Consider the following 18233-nt stretch of genomic DNA (forward strand, 5'->3'; position numbering starts at 1 on the left):
TAGGGCTTATTTAGTAAAATAGCAGCAAATTAGCTTATTTCATAACTTTATAACCTTTGACTTTCTCTCCTCTGGTCTGTTTAAGAGCTACAGTCTCAGATCAGCTCAAATCTCCAGGACTGTCAGCAGCAGAAACAAAAACTTTTTACCTGTTGGTGAAATTATAGACTAGATTTGCTTTGCATTGTCCCCACATGATGGCAATGATATAGTAGGATCCAATTAGATTCTTAACTAATATGGGTTGTTGCTATGTTGTTGTTTTTGTTCAATGTGCCCCTTTTTTAAATTTGAGCCCCTGCCCCTCTATAGGTCTCTGCACGGCCCTGTTATTTATGATACCCTTTCTGATCTCAGTGAACAGACTTTCTGTTTTGTTACAAAGAACCATCTGATATGTGACAGAAACCAAACTCTGGGACTGTTGTCTAAAATGCTTAGCTTGGCTTTTAATAATACGCATGAATTGTCACAGGTCGGGTTGAAAGATAGAGCAAAACAAAGACAACAACATCTTACAATACTGTTATCTGTAACAAAGTGGTTGTCAAGCCGCTTTGTCATTAAGCATTCACTGATACAGGATGTTCACCTCTTTAGACCAAATAAATCTTTCAGAACATACACTTTAGCTGACATGTTTAAAGCTAATTAGTAACAATTTTGAACAAGTTTGAACTTGGAGAATATGAAAAAAATGGAGTCAAAATGCTTACTTCTTTAATTATTCAACACATACCCCAATTAACCTTGATGCTGCCTTTATTTGAGTGGCTGCTGCAGTATAATGAAACCGTTTAAATGAAAACCTGAAGTCTTTTTCAATACTGGGACAAGGATCATACTTACTGTACTGATGTGAAAAATGTTTAGTACTTTCTGTGTTTCTCTAAACATCTTGGTCATATTCAGACATGATTCCATCCAATAAATGTTCAGAAAAAGCAGAAACAGGATTAAACAGGACTCAACATGTAGCAAGATGAATAAAAATAACACAAGTGTCCGTTAGGGGGCGCTGGCATTCATTTTCTCCTGGCAGCTGTCCCAGAAGATTTGTAGTCTGTTGTCCTTGTTAGAACAGAAGTCGGTCAAGTCCCTGAGCAGGCGGTCAGCCAGCCGTTCATCACCCAACACCCCCGTCCTCCAGGCTTTGGTCAGCATGGTGTTGTAAGCCCAGTAGTAGCCCACCCTCTCCTCGCTGCCAAACGGTCCCTGGCTGTTGGAGGTGGTGGAGTTCCTGCGGCGCCGCGTCTGCCCGCCAGAATACTTCCTCTTGGAGTACGGCAGCTGCAGGAACACGGTGCCTGCAGGACAGGGAAATGTTCACCTTTCCAGGACATGAGACAGTTTGGGGTTCCTACTGAGATGAGACAAACCTGTAACATGGATGTACTGAGGCTTGTTCTCAGCAGGGAAATTAAAAGATGATGGTGAAAACTTGTCGTGTACGAAGCCAAACCTGGAAGGAGGAGGAGAACAAGTCATCACAGAAAGACAATGAAGACTAAAGGGTGGCTAAAGAGGTGCAGGGCAAACCCTGGGGCCCAGAGAGTCATTCATGTTGAATAAATACAAAGGGTCAGCTTCTTCAGATATAAATGAAAAAAACAACATATATTTATATATATGTAATTAGTTTTATTTAAAATCAATTTTAGTAAGTAATAAAAAAGTATAGCAGCCATTTTCAAGCCAGCTGACTAGCAGTTTGCCACTACTGAGGAAGGTCAGCAGTGGGTTGAAGAAAACCTGAGTCAGTCTGGGACTTTCTTTGGATTGTATTTAAAGCACAAGGTGGTATAATGGGACATTATAGCAATGTTTTGGTAACTCTTCAGGATGAGCTGGTACCGGTAGCTGGTCCACATCCATCCAAAGATAAAATGTTGATTAAAATTGAAGAGCACTGACCTGTAGAGGATGGCTTCCTGAAAGAGCTGCATTCTGTCCCAGTACGTCTCTGGTTCAAACCCTGTTGGAAACAGGAAGACCAGAGATGGACTCAAACAGTCACATGGCAGAAGTTCGTCAATGACACACACTCAGCTTCATGGGGACAATTCCCCATGGAACCTCCCAATTCTGCCCAAGAACACTAACGTGGATAAAAGATTTGATGAAAATGGCCTCCAAAACTAATCAATAATCAGCTGGATAAACTGGGATCAATAAAATGATGGAGTCCATGCATCAGGAAGGCCAGAATGAGTCATCAGTCCAGACTGGGTCTAAAAGTTGAGGTTACAACCTTTTGTGTCAGGACTATAATGTACTGCCGTACTGCATTTACTACCTTCGAACAGGTTGTCGCTGCCGTTCTTCAGCAGACACTGGATGTGGAGCGGGATGAAGAGCTGGACCCTCAGTGGGTCTCCATACAGATAGGATGTCAGCGCAAAGGGGAACTCCAGAACAGGAACCAGCAGGAAACCACAGGAAGCTGCTTTCCTGTGCCAACCTTGAACCTATCAGAACAGAGTAACCTCAGAATCCACTCCGTCGATTCCAGATGGCTAACTGTGTCTCTGACTCTCTCTTTGCATTTCCTTCATGTTGAGTTAACCAATATGTTACCATCTCAAAAAGCACTGCAGCCGTGACAGCCATCCAGTGGAGCTTGATTTCAAAGGCAGCATTAAGAGAGAAGTTGCCATGGTAATAGCAGCTGCACCATTCAGTTCGGTCGCTGCGGTTATTGATGTCCACGTCCAGTGTGACGGTTTTCTGCTCTGGGACGGTAGCAGCTGCAGAACAGATGGACAACGAGGGGCCGGAGGGTGGAGAGAAAGTACAACAGGAAGTAAAAGGAGTAGAAGGCGACCTGGATGGAGCGAGGCGCAGTTACAGAGAGAGATGGATACAAAGCAGTGATCCAGAGCACAAGGCAGAAAACCAAGGTGTAGCTGAGGACATCCAACTGGGCCTAAAACATCCGAATGTCATCATACAACTCAAAAATATACAGATCAAGTATTTGATTGCAACACTTTCCAAAAATAGTTTCAGTATTGTAAACATAATGTGTTGTCAAATGAAGTCATAAAATCTGTATCACATCAGTGATATTCTACGATTAATTTTTCAGCATTATGTTTTGGATCATGTCCTACTGTGGGGGTGATGACAGCGATCAGAAAGGGAAATAAAGATTACAGCTACTGTATTCAATTGAGTGGAAGTGAAGAGGATAAAACTGACTGACGCACACAGGCAAGTTCAGCCATGGGTTACACACAGGATTTTCCAAAGGGACCCTAAATGGTACCCAAGTAATCCCACATTGGGCTCATATAAGCATGTTACCTGGGATGCCATTAATCTTCTAAATGTAGTCATAAAAAGTGGCTTCAGATCAACACTGAAAACACATTTCCATTATAAATGTGTGTAAATGTTTGTCTATGTTCTGCTAATGTCAAAAGAACACAATTACTCTGTTTAGATTAAATAAGAAATTGAACTAAAATCACGCCTGAATGTTCAGGAGACGAGTCATAGCATCATCCATCAGAGGAGGCGTTGCCGTCTCATTCAGGCGTTGGAACGCTAAGTGTGCGGCATTTTGGGAAATTGTCGTCAGTGAATTTAGAGAAGAGCTATGGATTGTTGAGAATAAATAATTCTGTGTTTTCCTTTTATCTCTTTTAGTTAGTTGCTAAGCTAAAGCCAGAGGAAAGGACATGTTAGGAAAAGCCCTCAAAGCTAAGATTACAGAATACTAGGAGCTAGGTAACGCCCTCTTTGGGGCGGAGCTCACAGAGAGGGTAACAAAGGGAATGGGAAACTCTTGTGGGATACCATTTTGACTGTTAGCTCTTAGAGGTAGCAGGTCATAATGGACCAGCTGTATTTTGGTGTTAATAAATGGAATTCATGAATTCAACTCACTGACTCTTCTGTAACCTCATACATCAAGAACTCAGCATGGAGAACGGATAATTCTCCACAGGATTCAACATGTTCAAATGACACAAAATCTTTTATGAACAGTGTGATGCTGTGAGAGCTCTGGTTTTTTTAGCTGCACATTGTCTGAAAAAAACAAAAACAAGCCATCTTCCTAATACGACTTCCTGATGTCTTCTTCATGGTTTTCGCCAGTAGTAACAGCCAGTTTTCGTTCATGTGACTCATGTGATGCAAAAAAGTGTTTCCATTGTAGTTCTGCAAAATACACCTATTTCAATATGGCTGAAAACCACTTCATCTCACGTTTTTATCCAAAAACCTGAGATTTCTTTTAATTAGCGTGTTTCCACGAAGCAAATTTGCTTTCGGAATTTCAATTTTCGCAATTTTATCATTCTCTTTCAAAAATAATAAATATCCAGCCTCCTTTCTAATATAATCTGGTTTCATTCACTTACTGTGCAATGGACTTTTTTATTATCAGATGTTTTAACTTATCCCCAAGTTAAAACCTCTGATGTTAAAATTCAATGAGAATAATCTGAAATGGAATTATCAACATAAAAGGTGATAAGCAACACAAGGAAAACGTTCAGGTGGAAGGCAAAAACCTGAACATTTTCAGGTGGACAGATTAAGGCAGATTAAGCGGAAGCAGAAACATTTCTAGGATTAATGAGTGTTTTCAGTTGAAACACAGGAAAGCAGCAGCTGAAGACATTGTACACCACAGCGCAACTGACCCACAGCCACCAACACCACAGCATGCACCCAACCCCACATCAACACAACTGGACCACCTTCACAGCAACCAGTTCACATGCACTGGTCTGACTGTGTAGAGGAGGAAATTTAGATCGCATCAATGATTTGGCCCTCTATCACTACTGCTACTGCATGCAGGAGACAAACACCAGCTGCCTAATGCAGATCTACAGCCTGCTGTGAGGAGAGCTGAACCCTGGACCTGTGTGTCACACAACAAGACACATAATGGTGCTGAAAATGTTGCACAGAGTTGGAGGTGAGGAACATTTCTGGATTAATAGAAACTTGGTGGTTTGTACATGTAGACCTCACTGTTGTCAGTTTGGGCAACATATTCAATCTGAAAACATGATCAGGACATTAACATTTATTGGAAAAATGTGATCAAACAGAGCTGAACTTCTGAGCTGGATGTGATGTAGCCAGAATTTTGACTCGGTGTCTTTTTGGTGCATTTCAGCTGGAACTGGGTTGTTAGGCTGATCAAAATGGAAACCAGATGGAAACTAGAAACACTGATAGTGACTCCTAGTGGTGGCAAAAGCACATGAAGGCTGCTGCCACTAAAGGGGCAGCATTATGTGTTTTCAAGCAACATAGTGCCATTTTATAGCACAATCACGTAACTATGTTACCTTCAGTAAAAATGCTATATGCATCAAATATGACCTCAAAGAAGTTTACTTCTTTCAAGAGGTGAACATCTTGAAATTGGGCCTCTGCCTCTTTAAGAAACTCCTGCTCTTTCTGAAACTCCGCCTTCAGGAAGTCATCACAACATGGCTCCTCTATTAACCCTTTCACAACGTTTTTACCAGCGTTGCTCTGAGGAGTAACTTCTATATTGAGCTCAGCAGATGCACAGTTCTGCCTGGTGTTTGCTAACAGCTGCTGGCTAGTCTGAAGGAGCTGAGTGAGGGAGTCATGGGGGAGGGCTGCTCTGTGAGGCGGAAGCTCTGAAGCTTGGAAACTGAGGAAACTTGGAAACTGCCTTAAAGGCAGTGCTCCACAGAGGGATTTTGCACAGCTGAGTGGTTGCCACGGAGATTAAAGGATTTCTCAAACATGCATGCAAAAAATCAAGGCAACACTCCAGGTATGTTTTTGATGAGGGGACATTATAACATGATGTAAAGATCAAAAAAGTTAATTTTATATCTTTATCTTTTATATCTTTATATCTAAAATGCTGAGGTCTATGTTTAAAAAATAACAAATGTTATGGACAATATCATTACAACTATAACAATCTGTCCTAAGATTAATTGGTGCTCTACATTAAAATAATTGGATCATGTGAAACATTTCTGTTTAATATCTTGATTGTATGAAACTGGAAACAAGGTCCTCCATCATTATGATGTCACTCTGACCCTCATCTAGAGTAGAAGAAGAAATGCAGGAGGTCATTTGAGCCCTGCATGGTTTTTCTTGGTGAATCTTGCCACAAACTGAAAAGACTGAGATTTTTTCTTTAGATCAGAGAACTGGTGTGTGGAAGGCAGAGGGCTCACTAGAGAATGCAGAGCAGGTCAACTATAATAATTCATAAATAAATAGGTGAGATAGTAAAAGGGGTGGATTTCTCCAGGGTTTCCTGGAGCGTGTGGCTCCCTCTGGCTCCCTGTGACCAGGGCCATTCCCCACAGCAGGCTGTCCAGACCCACATGAGGCTGGATGGGGATGAGGCGTCGTGTTCCTGGCAGTGTGGGCTGCGAGGAGCGGGCTGGGTATACCTAGCAGTGCAGCGGCCTGGCTGCGTCCCCCAAAGCTGCGGCTGAAGGAGCTGTGCCTACTTGCGTATGAGGCGGGCCGGCTGGGCAGCCAGGGCAAGAGGAAGGCGGGCAGGTCGCAGGGCCGCCGCTCCTCCAACACAAATGCCACTTCAAACCACTTTCTCTGGAAAAGGGCAAAATCCTCCACAGCTGCAGTGGACCAGCCGCCAGCAGCCTGCAGCTGGGAATTGAGGCCTGCAGTGACAAACCTCTATATGAACATCATGGTGCAAAGAACCAAGACATGGACATGTATGAAGCTAAAACTGTCTCATAATTCACAAATGCACAGGACGAGATTTTGATGCAAACACAAATATATATTGTTTTACAAGCTGTTTCTGGCCTGTGAGTTTGTGTGTGAATTTTGAGACTCCCCTCACGTTTCAATCCACAAATGTCTTTATTGTAATAAATGTTCTATCTGATTGGATGATCAGCAACCAATCAGATAGCTTCCTTGTTTCACCCAATCATATGGTTGGGGTAACCTTTGTTTCAGCCAATCATATTAACCCATTCCCGCAGCTGTAGCTATGACGACGCACCCACAGTTTGACCTCAGCCTGGCTTCTGACAGAGGAGCGGTAAGTGAAATATCTATCTAATGTATTGAGCTGTTTATCCCCAAGTTATCATTATTAATGTTAATCAATTTAATTGTGCAACTATCATCACAAGCTAGTGATCTTCAGCACACCTAACTCCTACATTAGTGCATCAGCAGAGCTCTAATGAGTAAGCTGTGCTACCTAGATTGCTAGCACTTCTGCATGCTAATAGCATCAGGCTAGCATCTTTCTATATAGTTCAATTTATTCAAGATAATAATAGCCTTTGTATATTATGAATTGTTATAAATCCCTGGTCTTTAAATGATAAATTATCATAGCAGTGTAATAGATCACATAAGTCACGCTTCTCAGAAACACAAAGTGATGTTTTTCCAGAAGCCAGGCTGAGAAACAAGGAAGCTATCTGATTGGTTGCTGATCATCCAATCAAATAGAACGTTTATTACAATAAAGACATTTGTGGATTGAAACGTGAGGGGAGTCTCAAAATTCACACACAAACTCACAGGCCAGAAACAGCTTGTAAAACAATATATATTTGTGTTTGCATCAAAAATACAAGTGTGGATCTCGTCCTGTGCATTTGTGAATTATGAGACCGTTTTAGCGCCATAGAAATCCCATCCAGACAGCAGCTGTGCTTCCCTTGTGGCTAAGCTGGGTTAAAGTTGTGTACCTTCTTTTTCTCCTACTATCCTGTAGAAGTAGAAGCCATAGATGAAGGTGCGCATGGCGTCTCCAGAGGCGTGGGCCACCACTCCTTCATCCAGCATTTTCTACCCAAAACAAAGCAGAGAGCACTGAACATCATCATAAGCTTAAAATACTTTCACATTTAAAATGACTCTAAAGAGGTTTTCAGTAAACCTGCACCAGTTTATCAATTTCTGCAACCACCCACGTCTACATTCATAACTTCATAAGTTTCCTGTTAGCATCATGCATGCCATGCCTGCAAACCTTCCCTTGTGGTCATTTACTAAAGGCAGCACATGATGTTTCTCTTTTACCTGCATGATGTCCACAGCCATGCCTTGTGTGGCCACGCCCTCCACGTTGTTGACCAGCCAATGAACAACTTCAGCACTTATAAAGCAGTTGAGTGGGAGGCCTTTCTGCTCTGGGAGCAGCTGCACACCGGTCCTAAAACACCCAGATGAAAACACCCACACCCACACAGGACAGATAACTAGGGGTGGGGCCATACCAATACAAATGTTTCCCCTCCTTTGTCAAAACCAACTAATCTTAGTGACATCGCTTTGACACAATCTGAACTGTTGATTTTGCTGTATTGTATTTCATTATTTTTTACTATTTTATATACTACTTTGTTTATCGATTTCAATCATATTGGAATTATATGTTTGTGTACAGCATTTTAAGTCTAGTGGGTATTTAAAGTGCCCTATAAATAAAATTGGTATGGTAAATATACTGGCACAATAAACTGAATATAACTGCACTGGATTGAACTGGGATATAATTGTTAAAAGTTTTTTGGCTCTAGTATCCTTTATTTGAAAGTGCTATGACAGGAAAGTAGGGTAATGAGAGAAAACATGCGACAAAGGTCACCAGGTCAGAAATCGAACCTGTGACAGCTGCATAGAGGACTAAGGCTTCCTTACGTTAGCTGTGTTCTAACCCCTGCACCGTCACAGCGCCAAACTGGAATGTATTCGATTCAATTTTAGCATCTCTGTTTGATTTTATATTTCTGCTTTTATTGCAGAATGCCTTGAGATTACTTTATTTACTTACTTACATCACTCTTAGATATATATATATATATAAACTGTATGTCTTATGGTTATATTTGTATTATTAATATGTAAGACCTCGGATGGAGTAGTTTGTCTACAGTCATGACCAAATGTTTTGAGAATGATTCAAATGTTAATATTTACAAAGTCTACTGCTTCAGTTTTTATAATGGCAATTTGCATATACTCCAGAATGTTATAAAGAGTGATCAGCGTAACAGCAAAAAATTGCAAAGTCAATATTTGCCTAGAAAATGAACTTTATCCCCCAAAACACATTTCAACTTCATTGCAGCCCTGCCTTAAAAGGACCAGCTAACATTGTTTCAGTGATTGCTCCATTAACACAGGTGTGGGTGGTGATGAGGACAGGGCTGGAGATCAATCTGTCATGATTAAGTAAGAATGACACCACTGGACACTTTATCATTGTTGGCATCATTGTTTCTCTTCTGTGAACCATGGTTACCTCGAAAGAAACACGTGCAGTCATCATTGCACTGCACAAAAATGGCCTAACAGGAAAGAAAATTGCAGCTAGAAAGATTGCACCTCAGTCAACAATCTATCGCATCATCATGAACTTCAAGGAGAGAGGTTCCATTGTTGCCAAAAAGGCTCCAGGGCGCCCAAGAAAGATCAGCAAGTGCCAGGACCGTCTCTTAAAAGTGTTTCAGCTGCGGGATCGGGCTACCAGCAGTGCAGAGCTTGCTCAGGAATGGCAGCAGGCAGGTGTGAGTGCATCTGCACGCACTGTGAGGCGGAGACTCTTGGAGCAAGGCCTGGTCTCAAGGAGTGCAGCAAAGAAGCCACTACTCTCCAGGAAAAACATCAGGGACAGACCGATATTCTGCAGAATGTACAGGGAGTGGACTGCTGAAGACTGGGGTAAAGTCATTTTCTCTGATGAATCCCCTTTCCGATTGTTTGGGACATCTGGAAAACGGCTTGTTCGGAGAAGACGAGGTGAGCGCTACCACCAGTCTTGTCTCATGCCAACTGTAAAGCATCCTGAAACCATTCATGTGTGGGGTTGCTTCTCAGCCAAGGGAGTCGGCTCTCTCACAGTCTTACCTAAAAACACAGCCATGAATAAAGAATGGTACCAGAATGTCCTCCGAGAGCAACTTCTCCCAACCGTCCAAGAGCAGTTTGGTGATGAACAAGGCCTTTTCCAGCATGATGGAGCACCTTGCCATAAAGCAAAGGTGATATCTAACTGGCTCAGGGAACAAAACATAGAGATTTTGGGTCCATGGCCTGGAAACTCCCCTGATCTTCATCCCATTGAAAACTTGTGGTCAATCATCAAGAGACGGGTGGACAAACGAAAACCTAGGAATTCTGACAAAATGCAAGCATTGATTGTGCAAGAATGGACTATCAGTCAGGATTTGGTCCAGAAATTGATTGAGAGCATGCCAGGGAGAATTGCAGAGGTCCTGAAGAAGAGGGGTCAACACTGCAAATATTGACTTGCTGCATTAACTCATTCTGTCATTAAAATCTTTTGTTACTCATAATATGATTGCAATTGTATTTCTGTATGTGATGACGACATCTGACATACACACATGAAAACCAGAGGGCAGAAGATCATGTGAAAATATAATATTTGTGTCATTCTCAATACTTTTGGCCATGACTGTACTAATAAGCAATTTCCCCTTGAGGATCAATAAAGTATATTCTATTCTATTCTATAATTTTGCACTGGACAAATACAAGTTGATGAAATGAGCACACGGTTACAGAACAATCTTCCTTGAATATGCTTGACATCTCCATATGTCCCTTTAAAACAGCCATTATGATGGCTGAGTCAGAGCAGACTACAGATGACATAAATTTATGGAAATATTGCACTTTCTGCTATAATGGTGTGATGTGGTCTTGTGTTAAAGTTTATAATTTAAGGCCATCTTCCTCCAGAAGAGGATCACTATATCAGACCAGATATTAGCCAGAAGATAACCACAATAGCTTCTGTGTGTGTGTGTGTGTGTGTGTGTGTGGGTGTGTGTGTGTGTTTGGGGTTCTGCAGCAAAAAGCATCTCAACAAGAAGGTGAGGAAGAAAGGAAAGAACAAACACATTCCCTAAATTGAAGTCTGGAAATTGCTGGGTTTCAGACACATGACCTGGATGATGCATGAAATTCAGATGGAGGTCTGGAAGTGGATTTCTCCGGTTCAAAACAGAGCAAATTGGACCACAGCGAGTATGATAATGCCATAAATGGGCTGGAACAGACGAGATATCTAGAAAAAATACACATATATTTAGAATATGATCCGTATTATCTCGGTAAAAAAAGACTTCTCTTATAATCTTGAGGATTAACCCCGTGTCGAGGCGATCAACGTTCAGCGATTCTTGAGAAGAGGGACAAAACACGTCCTATGATAAAACACAAAATTTGAATAAAATATACACAAAATATAATTTTTTCAAATATCTGACTAAACTAACCTGGGCCATGTGAGCACAACAATGTATGTTTTCCTGGTGTTTGCTGAATATTTTTTATTTTACACATTGTAATAGCTGGATGGTGTCTTTAAAATCCCTTGTCCTGGAGCAGAACTCAATACATTATAATAGTTTAAAACAATTAAAAGAATACTAAGATCGTATATTATGGCAATTAAGTATAAGTATTCCAATAAATAATTATAAAAGTATCAGTAAATTGAATTAAAATTCATTTTTATACATTTTCCAATTTGTCCCAAGTTTTGTTAACACCGTCAGACATAAAAATAATTTTTTTTAAATCAGGCATTATTGGTGGGCATCAGAACTTCTGAGGACCCCATGACGTCTTCCTTTCTCTTCCTTTGCTAAGAGGGTTAAGCAGCTCTAGTTAGCTTATGTCATTCTTTAGTCTTTTCTTCTGTTTTATTCCTAAGTTGCTCGTCACAACCATGATGTGTCAACACCATAACTGACTATTCTTTCTTTATTTTTTATTTCCTTTGTTTAACCAGGTAAACCCCGTTGAGATCTAGATCTCATTTTCAAGAGGAACCTGGGCAGAAGTCTGCAATACATAGCAACCTGGTTACAAAATAAAACTAATTAATACATATGCACAGGTGTAAAACAATAAAAAACAATTTAAAAGCAGTGACACTGTTTAATGAAATCTTGTTGCCTGTCTTTAAGAACCGCTCGAAATAAATCCAATTTACAAAACTTTGATGAAATTTTGTGAAATAAATGTTTAATTTTAGTATACTGCAAAGATTTCATGGACTTGATGAGCTACAATATGGCCTCCTTCAGAATAACATCATATAAATTGAGGTAGTTTGGCATTTCGTCAACTCCGTCAGAGTTTCTAACTGACATTGTGACTCTTTCAGTGGTAGTGTTGACACATCTCACTTAAATGTGCACTTAATTCATTTTAATGTGTTTTACATAAATGGCATTACTTCACATGTATCAAGTTTTTCTTTTTACTCACTAGTTTGTCACCATCTTCAGTTCTGTGTCAACTCCATCAGATGGACTTTATGTTGTTTTTTGTTTAAAATATTTCTTTTATTTCTTGAGAAACATTTGTCTGTAAAACAGAGTAAAAATATCACTAATAGGGTCATTAAAAAATAATTTTATGTTTATTTTTGTCAGATGGTGATGACAAAGTTCTGGGTCAGGTCCATTAAAAATGTAATTTTCAAAAAAATGTTGCAACTGGGAGTCTGCACTTTATCATCTTTACATTTCCAAAACCTTATTTGTCATCTTTGTATACATAAGCTTGAGGAATAATTAAAAAAATTGGGGGAAAATTTAAACCCATTTTGTCCCAATTCTTAAGAATCACTGCATTAACTAACTACAGTATCTGGTGCTGCAGACCTCATGTTATATGACGAGCCAGAAGAAAGTTTTCAAAAGCCTGGAGAATAAAATCATTTAGTTTCAGGTTGGGTAAAGCATTAGGGATCAAAAGAAGCATTAAATGGCTGTCGACTTGTTTCTGTCGGATGAGTAGTGAGTTGTGCTATTTTAAGTATGATAACGATGCTATCGCTACCAGCAAACTAACCCATGTTATTTCTGTGAGCTTGGATCTCCTGGTAAATCATTTATTTAGCTTCTGTAAACCAAATTCATGCTGGAGTTGTATGTTAATGTTGAGACGTTGTAGGAAGCTGGATTCAGGTAGAACGTAGGTCAACCATTCACAGCGATCTACAGCAATCCCATGTTCGTGTCTGGCCACGAACCATGTAATCACAGCTCATTGTGACTGTATGGTTGGGCAGGTTATATTTAATTTATCTTGCTTTTTTTTTTACTTGAAAATCCCATCGAATAAACATATCTTCTGTCCAGGACTTCACTCCGCCTGATTTTAGCTGTAGATTGTTGATCCACTTTTCTCAGTAAGTTTTTCAAAATGAACTCCATTGTGACCAACTACTTTCGAAACACAAAAATAACGTTTATCTTTCTCTCTACTAGAACAGTTGGAACAACCGTACAGGACTCAGACTTTAGACATTTTGATGCTGGATCAACAGACGTAAACGGGCTGCATTTACTTCTTGCCCTCCATCTGATTGGGTGACGTCGATGCTACGTCATCTGAAACCCAGCATTTTTCCATACTTTTCCAGATCAAGGCAATGCTCCAGTCAAATTACATACTTTTTCAGATTCCATAGTAACCCGGTGATTAAAGCAACTCTGCAGTGAATCACTCCAAACACAACTTCAATCTTACGTGGGATGTTTGATGGCCTCCAGAATCTCCATCAGCGTTGATGAGGAGGACAGACAGAGAGCCCCGGCTGCTGATTGGCCACTGTGGAGAGACCAGCAATTAGCACTGAGCAACACTTCTTCACACTGAGATCTCCAGTTCCTGTGTATTTCACTATTTGAGACAACATACCACATACAAGTTTTAAACATTTAAAAGGTATGAGCAGTTTGACCAGGCTGTAAAGCCGGCTGACCTGGTGTCTGTGCTGCTGTTTGCAGCTTCTCCTGCAGGGGTCGCTGCTCCAGCTGCCGCCCCTGCCTGGGCTCCTTTCTCTGCTGGCTCAGAGGTTTCCACAGGCAGCTACACAATTACAGACACTTTTATTAATTAATGCATTTATTCTAGGAGAACACCTAAAGCTTATTTTCATAACTGTAACATTTCCTCACTCCCATCTAAACACATTTACTGATGGTTAAGCTGAAGTTCTAACTAAGTAAGAAATCTTACTTGGCTTAGGCTTGTTACAAAAACTAATTTTGTAGGATGATAAATTGCCCCAGGAATTAATGCAATAAATGATAAGATTGTTGTTTGAGTCCATTTTCAAGTAATATAATATATAATGGCATAATAAACCAAAAACACATTCTAAAAGATCAATAAACTTTTAATTTTAATGAATATTTACTGAAACCAGAAAACATTTTAAATATCCAAAATAAAAGAAAACGTCAAAAGTAACAAATAAAATGAGCTAGTTGAGACCAAAGCACCAGACTGAAGACTTTATCATCCAGTTTTTGGTAGAAAGAGAGAAAAGAGAAAAACAACAAATTATGCAAATGGAAATTATTAAGCTTGTTTTAATTTATCATGCAATTAATTGATTATTGCGACAGGACACCTTGGCTTAACTGACAGAGAATACTATTCTTCTCTAAAGCTGTTACCTGGTTGCTGCACAAACATTCTCCAAGCTTTTAAAACAAGACTTTTCATTACTGAACAGCAACATTACTCCAACACCGTCCAAGACAGCTTCCACCCCAACACACACACATACACGCACACATGCAAACACACATGCATCTAACAATGACAAGGTTTCACTACAAAGAGAACAGAGAAGTAGTAGCTCTGAGATGTGCTGAAAGCTGTGCTCCAGCAGCTGCTAATAATAAGATAAAGGTGAATTTTAGGGGAAGGATAATTGCCATGATGTGCAAGAGGACATTTTAAATACAACATACAGCAGAAAAATGTCCTTCTAAAATCTGTAAAACAAATTCTACATGCTACCATTCTTTCTAATGTTATAAGACAAATAGCTCATTTATAATCTTTGTCTTCATTTAGCCTGGTAATTCCCCCTCAGGGCAGTTTACACAAATCACAGTCTTTGTAAATATCTATGGCCTGATTAATAATGACATGATAGGACTGATAATCTGTGAACAGTAATTCAAAGTGCTACACAGTTTCTTAGGTCTGGACTTTGATTAGGCCACTCTAATATAAGTATGCTCTGATCTAAACCGTTCCAGACTCCTTGGTCTGAAGTGTTTTGCAGCTTTTAAGAGGTTTTCTCTAAGAACTGTCATTTATTTAAATCAATCCATCTTTTCATCAGCTTTCACCTGTTTCTCTAACCCTGCTGACTTAAGCAACCCAACAGCATGATGCTGTCAACACCTTGAGTCACTATGGCAACAGTGTGTTCTCTGCCATGCAGTATATAGCATCTTGGCAAAAAGTTGAATTTTGTTCTTCCACAGATACAGTATGTGGTGTTCCCAATCTGGATTGTGATAAATGGAAACATTACTGTTCCACTTAGTTAATACTTAATTCAATTCAATTTGTTTCATAACTCACATCATCCAAGTATCTTCAAAAAGTCGTTGTGGATGATGATACTGAGGGTAGGAAGGATCTCCAGTAGCAGTCAGTTTTGCAACAAATCTGAAGAGGTCTCTGACTGAAGACTGTTGCTGTATGACAGCATCATGCTAACAGCTCAGTATCCTGGCAGCAGAAACGATATTCCACAGTAATGTCCTGAATGAGACCATCAGCTGGCCTGCGCTGTTAATTCACCTAAATTCCTTTTGCCGCTCCTCTTTAAATCTTTGTCTGTTTACATTTCTTTTTTTTTATGGATAAACTGAAAAAACATATTAAACTAATCCATTTATACCCCATTTTAATTTTCTTTTATCTGGTAAAAACCAAAACAACCAGCTGTTTGATGCATGACAAAACAAGAAAATGAGACTAGAGAATGGAGACTTTTCTACTTGGCAGTAAAACACATCAGGCAAATCTGAAAGGTCGCTGATCAGCAGGAGTCAGTCGAGCAATAATAAAGTATTAGTATGAAGAGATGCAATACATAACACACACCAACCAAACATCTCCAGCAACACCCAGGGATCCAGTTACTGACCTGAGAGTGATAGATGTAGGAGGAGCGAGGGCTACGTATAAAATCCAAAACAAAGGCAGCGTCCTGTCAGCATACAGGAAGAGCATAACCCACAATCAAACACCCGAAGCCCACCAACAAGAGCAGAACAGATGCAGAAAGACATGAGCAAAAGTCCCACACCCAAACACAAGCAAAGGACAGCTGCTTGATCCCAGGATATGATGCTGATTAAATTAAATTCTGATTTCTCTGTAGAAGCCTGAAGCATTCAGAGAAGAAGTGCTCACCTTACGGGGACTGTCTACATATGTAGGAGCCATGGCGATGCTAGACAGATCGCTCACAGCAGGGGTAGCCTTGGACTGCTGCTGTTGCTCCTCCAGGGTCCTGAAGGAAAACAGGGAAATAATGCAGAGGAGAGAAAGATTTATGCTTTCAGATTTACTTCAGCAACCCAGCAATACTTACTTCTGGTTCTGCTCCATCTCCAGCAAAGCTGTCAGAGCTGAAGTGCCCCTCTTTCCTTGTGGAGGTGCCACAGGCTCAGGTGGGTAGGGTGGGATAGGACTGGTGACCTGCAGTCCTTTCATGGGTGTGCCCTTCTGCTACAGCAGAGACACAATCAGCAGGTTTCCCCCAGTGTATTATAAGCCTGATGGGCCACCAGGCTTTACTTGTGCCCCGACCAGGCTAAGTATTTCTTATTTATTGAAGTTTTTTTTTAATGTTTGCATTTTTTAAGATTTCAGAGTTGGTGTTCAGGTATTGGTCTTCCAATCTTTCAATAATACATAATTATCAAGTGTTATTTTCAAATTTCCTGTCAGCTTTATACACTTTGTAACTCAAAAACACGACGGACTGCTGGATAAATGACTGCCCTAGCACCCAACTGCCAGGTTTAGCAAGTTTTCTGGGGGAAACCTTGAATCAGGAAAAGAGACGGACAACAGAGACTGTCCTGCTTTTAAAGATCATCACTTGCAGGAGGAACTCTCTTCTAGCCAGTAGAGCTGAAGAAGAAGCTCAAGATGTACATTATAAATAGACTTAGACTTGTACTTTATTGATCCCTTGGGAAGACTCCCTCGGGAAATTGAAGGAAATATAGTGCTGTTTGGTAACACAACCAGAACACAACAGTACCAAGGCTGCAACTTACCATTATTGTAGTAATCTATAATTCTAACAATTGATCAGATAAAAAAAACTGGAACATTTTTCAATTGAACACTTAAGCCTTTTTATACAAAATCAAAAATGCAACTCTATATCGCCATTTGTATCATATATAATACAGACGTTTCTGTGGTCTCCATTTTTTACACCACAATCAATACTTACCCAAACAACCTATTGTATACAATTTGAGACTGGTATTCTGCCATCTACTGGATTATCATTGCACTGCAGGAAGAGAAACAGCGTTTTTTTGTCTCACATGAGATTGGTCATACAGAAAGTCTTTGCCCATTTTTGACGACTTGCAGTAAAAATAATATATACATTGTTATTCACTTTTTTAAAGTAGTGTTTTATGTTTTGAAATCATGCACAATTACCTAGAAATGATTTTGTTATATTACATTTAAATCGTGTTAAAATGTGTGTATCATATTTGATACTGCAGGTACTTAAGGTGCTTTATCACTGAGCAGTAATGTCATATTTTTATAAAGTAATCAATGTCATACCAGCCACAATTCAGCCTTTTCAGCAAACTTTTGTTTACTCAATAATTATCATTAAATGTCATTTCAAAATAAATTTCGTTTTTTTTCACAATAGTAGTTATTCTAAAACCATAATCTTTATGGTGTATCGACTAGTTATTTATATATATATTTTAGATTTTAAAAAAGAGTAGAGGAAGAAGAAGAGAGAAAGAAAATACTTGAAATAGTCATCAACATGATAATGTGTGACAGTTCAAGCTATATAGAGAAGTAAAGCTAAGATGATGAGGATTATGATGAGGACTGGACTCCTCCGGCCATGTATGATGAAAGATATTCAGATACCAACTATGATGAAGACTATGATGATCAAAGTGTAACCCAGGTCCAAACAATCACCCTGGACACAGTCAGAAATGAATCAGTGAAGACTAATGTGAAAAACAAATAATACAAATGGAGAAAATACTGTCAAGTTCCATATGTTAATGTCATTGCCAGGGTTGAGGAAGGCTCAGGAAGGAACAGGTGTTACATCACTCTATACATATATTCATATCATCAGTCACTTTGTCACTGATGAAATGCTCCAGGGGATTGCAGAACAT

At 39.8% G+C, this 18233-nt stretch overlaps 1 protein-coding gene across 2 annotated transcripts in view; it reads right to left on the bottom strand.

Moving 5' to 3' along the window:
- Positions 1-429: 429 nt before the first annotated feature.
- depdc5 (DEP domain containing 5) overlaps positions 430-18233 on the bottom strand; it is a 47747-nt gene continuing 29943 nt past the window's right edge. For both annotated transcript variants that reach the window (XM_023335921.1, XM_023335922.1), the window contains 13 exons: positions 16418-16554; positions 16237-16336; positions 15968-16030; positions 13772-13878; positions 13537-13617; positions 8041-8173; positions 7707-7806; positions 6417-6650; positions 2578-2747; positions 2297-2468; positions 1915-1975; positions 1380-1462; positions 430-1307 (listed from right to left, as the gene is read on the bottom strand). In XM_023335921.1, coding sequence (XP_023191689.1) covers positions 1009-1307; positions 1380-1462; positions 1915-1975; positions 2297-2468; positions 2578-2747; positions 6417-6650; positions 7707-7806; positions 8041-8173; positions 13537-13617; positions 13772-13878; positions 15968-16030; positions 16237-16336; positions 16418-16554 — 1740 coding nt within the window. In that variant the 3' untranslated portion in view covers positions 430-1008. The remainder of the gene's footprint in view (positions 1308-1379; positions 1463-1914; positions 1976-2296; positions 2469-2577; positions 2748-6416; positions 6651-7706; positions 7807-8040; positions 8174-13536; positions 13618-13771; positions 13879-15967; positions 16031-16236; positions 16337-16417; positions 16555-18233) is intronic.

This window comes from Xiphophorus maculatus, chromosome 6 (assembly GCF_002775205.1).
Source record: "Xiphophorus maculatus strain JP 163 A chromosome 6, X_maculatus-5.0-male, whole genome shotgun sequence".
Lineage (NCBI taxonomy): Eukaryota > Metazoa > Chordata > Actinopteri > Cyprinodontiformes > Poeciliidae > Xiphophorus > Xiphophorus maculatus.